Source organism: Pelophylax lessonae (genome assembly GCF_965119305.1).
Source record: "Pelophylax lessonae genome assembly, chromosome: 5".
In the NCBI taxonomy this organism is placed as follows: domain Eukaryota; kingdom Metazoa; phylum Chordata; class Amphibia; order Anura; family Ranidae; genus Pelophylax; species Pelophylax lessonae.
This window is the reverse complement of record NC_138772.1, coordinates 175,214,863-175,227,638: the sequence shown is the minus strand read 5'-3', so window position 1 is coordinate 175,227,638 and position 12,776 is coordinate 175,214,863. Positions and strand designations below refer to the sequence as shown.

Here is a 12,776-nt window from a genome sequence, read left to right as displayed (position 1 = left end):
AAACTTCCGGCCTCTGAACACTATCGATACATACAGGTGGCACATCTTTTCCGATCATTGCCGCCCCCGCATATCCACTTGCCTTCGAGAGGTTGGTTGTTCATGTTGGGCAATCTACGCTCGGTCAAGGGCACATCTCTATTCTACAACCTGTTTCAAGCCAAAATGGATTTTAGCACATCCACTCCCTTCACAAAATGGGAGGCGGATCTAGGGGAAGTGTTTACAGCTGCCCAATGGAAAATAGCCTTCCGTTCCATCAAACAGTCCTCCTCCTGCACCAATCACTGGGAATTGTCCCAGAAGATCAATTTGCGTTGGTACCTTACTCCCTATAGATTGTCCAAATTTATTCCTGACCATTCGCCATTATGCTGGAGGGGATGTGGCGAGGTGGCCCACCTCCTACACGTCTTCTGGTCTTGCCGACACCTTACTAATATATGGAATGCACTCTTCTCCATGATATCGGATATCTCTGGGCTCCCTACCCTGCCCTCTCCAGCATTGGCGATCTTGAATGTGGGGGTCGAGAGGTTCCCTTTCGATAGCAGCACCATAGTTACCCACATTCTATTGGCTGCTCGCGGCCTGGTGGCTCAGAAGTGGAAATCTAATATTGTGCCCCAAGTCTCGGACGTTATTGATAGAGTCAAAACTACCTTTGACTATGAACGCCTACTTGCCTATAAGGCCGGTCGCAGTGCCAGATTCGATAGGGAATGGTCTAAATGGTCCTCCTGGCTCAAGGGTAAAATCTAACATTGAGTAACCCCAATATTGAATACTTTGAAATTGATGTGTTGATAATTCAGCTGACCAGCTGTTATTCTGTTGTTATGTTGTTAAGTTGTTAGTTGTTATACCTTCTATTCCAATTTCCATTACTCCTCCGTTTTGGTAATACTGGAGATGGCTATTGACATGCTTCACATCCCCTCCAACACGTACACTATGCCCTATCCTCCCCCCCCCATTCATGCTACCCTAATCAGGTACTCCTTCCTTCCCCTCTTCCCACCCCCCTTACTCCCCTCCTGTCTCCCTCCCCCCCTCCCCCCTCCCTCCTCCTCCTTCCTTCCCCCCCCCTTCCCCTCCTTCACGTCTTCTTCTTCCCCTTCTCCTTCCCCCCTACCCTCCTCCTGTCTCGTCCCTCTTCTATGAGTCCCCCCCCCCTCTCCCATTTCTACCCCCCCTATCTTCCTCCTCCCTCCCCCCCTCCCTTCCCCTCACCTCTTCCTCTCCCCCCCCCTACCCATCTCCTCCCCCCCCCTTCCCCCCCCCTTACCCCTCTTCCTCTTCCTCTTCCTCTACTTCCGCCCACCTCCCCTATCCCCCCCCTTTCTCCCCCTCCCCCCCCCTTCCTTGTAGACTATGACTGTGTCAATTGGCTCCTCTCCTGCTTGCAGAGTATCAGGTCGTGAATGTACATCTGTGCATAATGATGCAATTATTGTCCGTATTACACTACTCTGAAGTTTTGTATTTCCCTTTTAAAAATGCTGGATGTTATTATGCTTGTATTGCCTCAATATTTAATAAAAATCTTTAATGGAAAAAAAAAAAGTTCAGTCTCTAACAGCAAAGTATAGTAGCCGTTGTATGAAAAGTATGCTTCATATACATGTATGCTTAATTTTGCACATTATATATTTGTAAGCAGACACATGATGTGTCACACTACCCACTATTTTTATTGTATTGAATAAAATTTTATTTTTACACAATTGGATGTGTGGTAGCCTACATAGTCCCACCTATAGGGGGTTCCTTTGCCTTTTGTTCTTACCTCATAGGGACGATGGCAACCCACATCCTGGGTTCCGAATAACTGGGGATTCTTTATGTTATTACTATGTAATACATATGTACTGAACACTTTCTTACCAAGAGATGCCATCAGTGCAAATCTGATTCATTCATCTTGTGAATTTCCTACTTTATATTCCAGTACATGAAGTCATTTATGTAATCTGCACACTTAGCAAAACATGGCGGTCACTTTTGCTCTCCAAAGCACCATCCAAAAACTCAAATACAAGCACATTCTCTGATTCCACGTCATACTGTTTTGTTGCAGATTTGTGTGACCCTCTTGATGAGATGGCAGCAGTGATAGTTCTTTTTTATCCGCCTTGGTGCCAAATGTTTAGTAGTCTGTTCTCTTGTTTTTACGCACGGTCATTTAATATAATATCAGTTTTAATGGCATATGACTGAGTGCTTCTCCAATGATTTCCTCATACTGTCTCATAACTGTCCCTCATCAACAGTTTCCGACAGATAAGAAACACGACCAAAAGACCAACTAATACAATGGCCAGGATGATCACAGCAATGGTCAATCCAGTAACCTTGCCTGGAAAAATAAACACATTTTTAAATTAAACACCATAAAAAAATGACCACCAACATACAATATATTTATTGCAGGGAAATTTTTACAGCTAATTCAGATCCCTGTACTCAATAATATCCCTTATCCTGAGCAGACTATTAGCTGTCATCTAAAATATTTTGCTCACAGCACCACCTGTTGGTGAATTTGAGATCAACCATTCTTTTCTCAATCGTTTTGATTGACTTTATCTAAAAAGCAGAAAGAATCCATGTAATCAGGGGAGAAGTTTAATTTATAGATTGCTTTCCGCCAACTGTACACACATCAATGTAATATTTGAAATAGAAGACTGATGCTGAGTACACATTGTCATTCCTAATCAGTGCAATTATTAGCTGTGATTATTTTAATAAATAACGCTGTTCATCTCTGCTGTCAGCCCAGCTGGTTGTAACTGCAATCTATACTAAAAACATTCAACCATGCTTGTGGTCACGATCAATGTCAGAGTAGATCTTATAGGTTGTTTAATATAGAATGGCTATGGTTGCCACCTTATCCCTTTCAACCAGGACACATATTAATTATACAGGTTCTGGGGCTAATATAATGCAGAAAAGGCACTATTGAGTTTATTTACCACCTTAATCAGCCACAGAATCTGTGTAATTAACCACTTCCGGACCGGAAGGATTTGCCCCCTTAATGACCAGGCCCTATTTTGTGATTCGGCACTGCATTAATTTAACGGACAATTGCGCGGTCGTGCGATGCTGTATCACAAAAAAATGTATGTCCTTTTTTTCCCCACAAATAGAGCTTTCTTTTGGTGGTATTTGATCACCTGTGCGATTTTTATTTTTTGCGCTATAAACAAAAAATAGCGGCAATTTTTAAATAATAAACAATATTTTTCACATTCTGCTATATGACATTCTCAAAAAAAATTTTAAAAATCAAACTTTAAAATTTTTGGCCAATTTGTTTTCTGCTACATATTTTTGGTAAAAAAAATTGAAATAAGCGTATTTTGATTGGTTTGCGCAAAAGTTATCGTGTCTACTAACTATGGAATTTATGTCATTTTTATTGTTTTTTTTACTAGTAATGTCGGCGATCTGCAATTTTTTTGCGGGACTACAACATTGGGGCGGACAGATCAGACTCCTAACTGACATTTTTGACACTTTTGGGGGTACCAGTGACATTACTACAGTAATCAGTGCTAAAAATATGCACTGGTACTGTAATAATGACACTGGCAGGGAAAGGGTTAACAGTATATCAAGGGGTTAAATGTGACCCTAGGGGAGTGATTCCAACTGTATGGGGGTTGGACTTGTGAAATGATCACAGAGACATGCGATCCTATATAGCAGGATCACATGAGCTCTGTGTTCATTTTAGGGAGAAGGACGGTCGGCTGTGTTTACAACATATGCAAAAGCATATAATATAATAAAAAAAATTATTGTATTTATAAATGTATTATTTATTGAAATGTGTCAAATTATAAATATTTTCTTTTGTAACGCTGAATTATGCGGTTCCAATGCCGGTTAACAAATCGCGTTGGAACATTTGTTCTGGAAGGAAGGGCGTGGCTACAAGGTCACACGCACACTACATCACTTCCACTTGTACGTCAACGTCAACTTGTACGTCAACGTCAACTTGTACATCAACACTAAACACTACGTATGAAATTGATTGCTCTTTGAAAGATTTTTTCCGATTTGTTAATGACGGCTATGATTTCAACCAACGAACGCGGTTTCCTTGGTCGAGTGATCAGTCAATTTTCTAACCGTGCATTCCTGCTATAAGGCTGTGTTTCTTCAAGTATTTCTATGGACACAAATACTCATATGTATTCATTCTGCTTCAATAGTTACTCAAAGGCAAAAGCAGATGAAACATAGCTCCTGCTCTTGCACCTTAAGATAGCAGGTTAAACGCTACAGAAATGCATATGCTGAGTTTGGAACAAAGGCTTGTGTATGAGTAGCAATCTGTTCACAGTAAAGCCAAACAATAGGTTTACTTTAAAGCGCCTTTCACACTTGTGTGACTTAACCTGCGATTTGGGACTGTATATTCGCATGACAAGTCGTGCTTCATGATTTCCAATGAGTACCATTCATATCTGTACGACTTCAAGTGGCAACAATTTCAAAGTAGCCCTGCACTACTTTGGGACAATTTTAATGCGTTTTGAGGTCCAAAGACATAGACATTGCTTCAAGTCCAGTCAAAATCGCGGCAAAAAATCGTGGTAAAATCACGCGCCTTTTAGATCACACAAGTGTGAAAGGGGCCTTAAGTATAACTGAAGGCTAAACTTTTTTCTTTCTTTTTTTTTTTTTTATAGCTTTCAATAGAGTGGAGAGGGATTAAAAAACTTGTCAGGTTTTTATTCCTGCCTGTACCTCCTTAAGGGACCTTCACCTTTTCTATTTGTCATAGTGACTGATATCACTGACAGTAAGGCCCCTTTCACACTTGTGTAACTTGTCCTGCAATTTGGGATTGCAAAGTCGCATGACAAGTCGTACTCCATGATTTATTATGAGTACCTTTCATATCTGTACGACTTCAAGTTACAATGACGTCAAAGTAGTCCCAGCACTACTTTGGGCTGATTTTAATGCGTTTTGAGGTACTGTATATATCCCCTGAGTAGTTGTAAATACAGCTAGCATAAGTTCCTAAATCTTATAACAATTTATATTGGGCTTCTGTGATTTCCTGCATATTGGACCTAAGGCTGAGAGAAGGTGGGACAGCACTTTGAACCAATCAAAATCTGCTTCTACTACCCTGGAGTGCACATTGCTGTCTAACACAGGAAACCTGCTGACAGGAGGAGATAGCACAGCAAGCAGACCATTCACCTGATCAGCTTAATGATGTTCCTTTGATTATTATTAATTATTACAGAGTAGGCACAGTCAGGTAGCCCTCCTGTATTACTTAACCATGTATTGTACATGGTGGGGGTGAGTGCACAACTGTAAACAGGAGCATCTTACAGTGGGGGCTGTGGCTGACTGGTAGCATTAATTGAGAAGCCCACTGGAGCAGGGAGTCAGATAAGTAATAAATCTTCTTCCAAAACACCCTAAAGTTAATGAGCATTTAACCCTTGCATTCTTGGGGGGGGGGTTGAGTTGAGTTTTAAAGTGCTCGCCCTTATTATTTTTGGTTTATATTGTATTACATTTTATTATTGTAGCACCAATAATATGTGGATTTGAGGCCTTCCAGAAGCAACCAGAAAGGCAGACCTCATCTCTATGCTAAAATATACCTAATCTGAAGAGAGTGTAGTATGCAAACCTGGTGGATTGAGGGGCTTATTCCAATATCTTATATGATGGTTACCCCTGTAGGGGTGCTGCCCTCTGGTGAGTGCGGGAAGTTATAAGAGGGGAGCACTGGTTTCCTCACCTAGCACCTGTGTTTTTTTAGACCACCTCGTGATTCACCTTTTTTTTCTCTCCGGAATTTATTCACTGGAATATGGACTTTCACAAATTTTAAAAGGATGTAGCTTCACATTTAAATTTTATCATGAACTTTTTAATAATTTTTATGAATTATATATATATCACTTGTGTACATTTATTATATAGCTCAATATATATATTTTTTTCACTATTCACTTTTCACCAAGAAATTATCTCCTCCCTTGGGGTCACATTAATATATAATTTATTAGTATTTCAATTGCTATACCTAGCTAACTGGCTAGTGCTTTCACGTCTATTTATTCACATTTTATAATATTCACCTATATATTTATATGGTCACACTTTTTACAGTATAATTTATATGGTCACATTTATATCTATATGGTCACATTCCTTATACCATATTCTATTCATATTTATATGGCACTGTCACTTATTTGCACCTATCCACTATATTTATGCATATTTATGTATTTATTTATTAATAGTTATTAATATTTATTATTGAGTTTTTTTATACATTGTACTACATATGGTTTTTAGATATCAGTTTACTATATTTATTCTTTATATCACATACCATATCTTATTCATCACCTCTCATTGATCGTGACATTACACCTGGCAGCGCCATATTACCTCCCCAATTTACCATATTTTAGAATATAGCTTCACACTATATTTTGAGGTAGGCAGCAGCCATTTTTTATTTAATTTTTCCATTAGCGCGGAATTCTTAACCTTATATACATATATTAGATGAAATGGTCAGCAGGAGCAACCTCTCCCCAACCACGTACAACTCCTGGGGTTTCTGGGGAATCAAAACCATCCCTTGAAGACTGCTGTATGCTATCCTCTACATCCATGCTGCTGAAATCCTCCTCCTCCTCCTCTTCCTCCTAATATATTATGTCAAAGTCAAATTCCAATGTATTTTTAGACCCTTTTATTGCTGAGTACTGTTAATGTTTAAAAAGATAGAGCTCTACTTCTTTCTCTGACTTCCTCCCTTTCTTCTTGCAAGTCTATATAGCTCACTACCTAAGTCTTAAATGGATTATCATAATTCTATGCAATAAACAAATGTAACCTATAATCATTAATACAGGCATGGGCGTCCGCATGACTTTTTTCAGGGGGGGCATCATTTTAAGGTCACCGATACCCCGCCTCTTTTCAACATTGTCATGAAGGAGAGGGGCTTAGTCATTATACTTATTTTGATTATTTTGAGTATTTATTTTTAAAGAGCAAACAGCAGCATTTATTTTTAACCACTTTACCACCGGAGGATTTTGCTGTCTTACATCTGGGCCACTTTTTGGGATTCGGCACTGCGTGAATTTAACTGACAATTGCTTGGTCATGCAACGCTGTACCCAAACGAAATTTACGTCCTTTTTCCCCCCAGAAATAGAGCTTTCTTTTGGTGGTATTTGATCACCTGTGCGATTTTTACTTTTTGCGCTATAAACAAAAAAAGAGTGACTATTTTGAAAAAATAACAATATTTTTCACATTTTTTTATATGAAATTCCCCCCGAAAAAAATGTAAAAATCAACATTTTTTATCATTTTAGGCCAATTTGTTTTCTGCTACATATTTTTGGTAAAAAAAATCGCAATAAGCGTATTTTGATTGGTTTGCGCAAAAGTTATTGCGTTTACTAACTAAGGGAAAGATTTCTGTCATTTTTGGTGTTTTTTGTTTTTTTTAACGAGTAATGGCGGCGATCTACGATTTTTTTTGCGGGACTGCGTCATTGCGGCGGACAGATCGGACCCTTGACTGACATTTTTGACACTTTTGGGGGTACCAGTGACATTACTACAGTAATCAGTGCTATAAATATGCACTGTTACTGTAAAATGACACTGGCAGGGAAGGGGCTAATTTTATTGGAGAGGGAGGGGTTAATGTATGCCTGGTGCTTACTAACTTGTGGGGGGGGAGGTGACTGAGTGAGTCAGGGACAGATCGCATGTTCAACTATGCTGAACCATGCTATCTGTCCCTGCCTGTCACTTAGGAGAACTCCAAACTAGATTCCCAGACGATCGGGGGAAGAGCAGCGGCGATCGCCGCCGCTCCTCCCCTGGCCCGACTCCCACTGTGACTGAACACAGCGGGAGCGAGCCTCCGGCGGCGCGCGCGCCGCCCACAAGGGGCGGAGTCCAGCGACGTAGGTCTACGTCGCTGGACGATAACGAGCCACATTGCTGCAGTAGCAGCAATGTGACTGGAGCTAAAGTGGTTAATGAGGCTTAAAGTGAAACTATAACAATGAAAAATTCAAATATCGTGCCTGGGGGGTCCCCTGAATGTGCCTGTAAAGTAGTGCATCTCTACGATGTAGGTAGCCTGCTGCAGCAATACTGACATTTCAAAAGCAAAAAATGTCATATACAAATATACTTACAAATTTCAAATCAAATGTACTTGTCATACAGGTGCAGAAAAATTGGGCCTTGGTTGTTGGTGGTGCCTGAACACCGTAATCCCTCACAGTTACTCTTGCTGGGTGCAGGAAAGGGCCCTGCTGCTAAAAAATCCATACAAATTTGAAATTGCATGTATTTGTCATACAGGTGCCCAAAATTGGGCCTTTGCTGTAGGTGGTGCCTGAACACCATAACCAAGCCCTCGTAGTTACTATTGCTGGGTGCAGGAATGGGACCTGCTGGTAAGAATTCCATACAAATTTGAAATTGCATGTGCTATACAGGTGCCAAAAATTGGGCCTTTGCTGTAGGTGGTGCCTGAACACCGTAACCAAGCCCTCGCAGTTACTCTTGCTGGGTGCAGGAATGGGACCTGCTGGTAAGAAATCCATAAAAATTTGAAATTGCATGTACTTGTCATACAGGTGTATAAAAATTGGGCCTTTGGTGTTGGTGGTGCCTGAACACCGTAACCCCTTACAGTTAGCAGGGCACAGGGACAGGGCCTGCTGTTAAAAATGACATACAACATTTAAATTGTATGCACCTGTCATACAAGTGCAGAACAATTAGGCCTTGGGGGTTGGTAGTGACCTAAAACAAAAACATTGTTGGAAGCTAGCAGAATCAAGGTAGAGGAATAGGATAGGCAGCATATGCAGTCTTCAAGGGATGGCAGACCCCTAGCAAATTAAATCAGTTACATCAGCATCAGGGGCCTGATAGCTCTTGTTGATCCAGGACTGGTTCATTTTGATAAAAGTCAGCTGGTCAACAGAGTCTGTGGACAGACGCACTTTTTTGTCCATCACAAAACCTCCTGCAGCACTGAACGACCATTCGAAAAGCACGCTGGATGCAGGACAGGCCAGTAGCTCCAATTCATATTGAGCAAGTTCTGGCCAGTGGTCCATCCTCAAGACCCAGTAAGCAAGTGGATGCTCAGCTGGAAAGGTCTCCAAGTCTGCTTTTTGCGCCTAGATAATCATACACCATATGATAGAGATGCTGCCGATGGTTGCTTAAATCTAAAAGCCCTGGGTGCTGTTTAGGACAAAAGAACTGTTTAAGGCATCAGTCAGCCGGCTGCCTTCTCCACCGCTCCTCCTTTGGCTGAAAGATACCTCAGAAACACGTCCAGAGAATGTTGACCTCCCAGTGTCTGAAAAGGTGGTACACAATTTTTTTTTCAAGGCCTCCTCAAGAGGTTTCATCCTGTGCTCCCTCTGCAAAGGCAGGATAAGCTCTGCAACTTTACCCTTGTAACGTGGATCAAGAAGGGTTGCCGACCAGTAATTATTCCTGTCCTTGATGGCACGAATCCTCGGGTCCTTTTGCAGGCTTTGCAGAATCAGGGAGCCCATGCAACATAAATTGGAGGAGGCATGAGCTTCTGAGTCCTCTGGGCTACTAAGGATGACATTGTCCCCAACCACGTACAACTCCTGGGGTTTCTGAGGAATCAAAACCATCTCTTGAAGACTGCTGTATGCTATCCTCTACATTCATGCTGCTCAAATCCTCATCCTCCTCCTCCTCTTCCTCCTGTGTGTTTTGTGGCCCTGCAGGAATGATATCTGCATAAAGGGGGCCTTGTGAGGAAAGGAAGTCCTCTTCCTCCCGCTGTTCTGCCTCAAGTGCCCTGTCCATGATTCCGCTCCAGCAGGTAGACTAGCGGGATAGTGTCACTGATGCATGCATCGTCCCGATTCACCATCCTTGTGGCCTCCTCAAATAGTGACAGGACGATGCATGCATCCTTAATTAAAAGCCACTGGCGTGGTGAAAAAAAGCCAAGCTCCCTGACTCTGTCCTTGTGCCATACTCACATACTCACTGATGGCCCTCTGCTGCGTGTGCAGCCGCTGCAGCATTGCAAATGTTGATTTCCACCTGGTGGGCATGTCACAAATAAGGAGGTTGGTGGGCAGGTTGAATTCCTGTTGAATGTCAGATAAGCGAGCACTGGCATTAAACGAATGGCGGAAATGGCCACAGACATTTCTGGCCTGCCTCAGGAGATCTTGGAAGCCTGGGTATCTGTTCAAGAAACGCTACACCACCAGATTCAGAACATGTGCCAAGCATGGAACATGTGTCAATGTCCCTGTCGGAGGGTGGAGAGAAGGTTGGTGTCATTGTCACATACATCCATTCCTGGCTCAAGCTGTCGTGGCATCAAACATCTCTGAGCCTGCCCCTGCAGAGCTGACAGAACCTCTGCACCGGTGTGACTCATATCCCCTAGACAGACCAACTGAAGCACAGCATGGCATCTCTTAGCCTGACTGTTTGCTTAGCCCCTTAAATACTTAGGGAGTACTGCTGCTTCAGAGGACAATCGAGCAGAAGAGGACATGGAGGAGGAAGTGGTGGAGTAGCCAGATGTGGCAGAAGCAGCACCAGCTTTTTGAAGGCGTGGTGGCAAAACAAGTTGCAACACAGAACCCTATCCTGCATCCTTCCCAGCGGCCAGCAGAGTTACCCAATGTGCCGTGAAAGAAATGTAACGTCCCTGTCCATGCCTGCTGGACCAAGAGTCAGCAGTAATGTGCACCTTCCTGCTGACCACGATGTCCAACGAGGCCAAAACACTACCTTCCACATGACGGTTGAGAGCCGGAATGGCCTTACGTGAAAAGAAATACCTTTTTGGGACCTGCCACTGTGGTGCAGCACATTCCACAAATTTGCGAAAGCGAGCCGAGTCTACCAGATGAAAAGGCAGCAACTGCAATGCTAGCAATTTGGCCAAGCTAGCATTAAGACGCGGAGCATTTGGATGGCTGGGACAGTATTTCTTTCTACGGTTCAAAAACTGGGGTAGTGAAACTTGCCTGCTGCTCAAATCAAGCGGTGGTGTACTGCTAGCAGATTGGGTGCAAGTCTCTGTTCCACTCATTGCTATACCATCATTCCTCTCAATGCTGGTATTTGAGAAGGCATGAGGTATAGTAGGGTTAGAGATCACAGATGAGGAGCAAGGTGATGTATGCTTGTTTTCAGGGCCGGTGCAAGGATTTTTGACACCCTAGGCGAAACCTCATTTTGCCGCCCCCTTGGCTCCTCCCCCCTTGACACCGCCCCCTTGGCTCCACCTCCTTTGCCCTGCACATGTATACCCCACCTTTTTAATGACAGCTACCATTTTAAAAGCCAATTAAAAGCAACTGGCGTGGTGAAAAAAAGCCAAGCTCCCTGACTCTGTCCTTGTGCCATACTCACATACTCACTGATGGCCCTCTGCTGCGTGTGCAGCCGCTGCAGCATTGCAAATGTTGATTTCCACCTGGTGGGCATGTCACAAATAAGGAGGTTGGTGGGCAGGTTGAATTCCTGTTGAATGTCAGATAAGCGAGCACTGGCATTAAACGAATGGCGGAAATGGCCACAGACATTTCTGGCCTGCCTCAGGAGATCTTGGAAGCCTGGGTATCTGTTCAAGAAACGCTACACCACCAGATTCAGAACATGTGCCAAGCATGGAACATGTGTCAATGTCCCTGTCGGAGGGTGGAGAGAAGGTTGGTGTCATTGTCACATACATCCATTCCTGGTTAAAGTTGTCGTGGCATCAAACATCTCTGAGCCTGCCCCTGCAGAGCTGACAGAACCTCTGCACCGGTGTGACTTGTATCCCCTAGACAGACCAACTGAAGCACAGCATGGCATCTCTTAGCCTGACTGTTTGCGTAGCCCCTAAATACTTAGGGAGTACTGCTGCTTCAGAGGACAATCGAGCAGAAGAGGACATGGAGGAGGAAGTGGTGAAAAAGCCAGATGTGGCAGAAGCAGCACCAGCTTTTTGGAGGCGTGGTGGCAAAACAAGTTGCAACACAGAACCCTATCCTGCATCCTTCCCAGCGGCCAGCAGAGTTACCCAATGTGCCGTGAAAGAAATGTAACGTCCCTGTCCATGCCTGCTGGACCAAGAGTCAGCAGTAATGTGCACCTTCCTGCTGACCACGATGTCCAACGAGGCCAAAACACTACCTTCCACATGACGGTTGAGAGCCGGAATGGCCTTACGTGAAAAGAAATACCTTTTTGGGACCTGCCACTGTGGTGCAGCACATTCCACAAATTTGCGAAAGCGAGCCGAGTCTACCAGATGAAAAGGCAGCAACTGCAATGCTAGCAATTTGGCCAAGCTAGCATTAAGACGCGGAGCATTTGGATGGCTGGGACAGTATTTCTTTCTACGGTTCAAAAACTGGGGTAGTGAAACTTGCCTGCTGCTCAAATCAAGCGGTGGTGTACTGCTAGCAGATTGGGTGCAAGTCTCTGTTCCACTCATTGCTATACCATCATCCCTCTCAATGCTGGTATTTGAGAAGGCATGAGGTATAGTAGGGTTAGAGATCACAGATGAGGAGCAAGGTGATGTATGCTTGTTTTCAGGGCCGGTGCAAGGATTTTTGACACCCTAGGCGAAACCTCATTTTGTCGCCCCCTTGGCTCCTCCCCCCTTGACACCGCCCCCTTGGCTCCACCTCCTTTGCCCTGCACATGTATAC

The 12,776-nt window shown here is 43.4% G+C and overlaps 1 protein-coding gene across 1 annotated transcript in view; it reads right to left on the bottom strand.

Annotated features, from left to right (window-relative positions):
• Positions 1-2,119: 2,119 nt before the first annotated feature.
• LOC309556068 (prostatic acid phosphatase-like) overlaps positions 2,120-12,776 on the bottom strand; it is a 161,244-nt gene continuing 150,587 nt past the window's right edge. Inside the window, exon 11 of the mRNA XM_082258380.1 lies at positions 2,120-2,359. Within this exon, the coding sequence (XP_082114506.1) occupies positions 2,241-2,359 (119 nt within the window). The 3' untranslated portion in view covers positions 2,120-2,240. The remainder of the gene's footprint in view (positions 2,360-12,776) is intronic.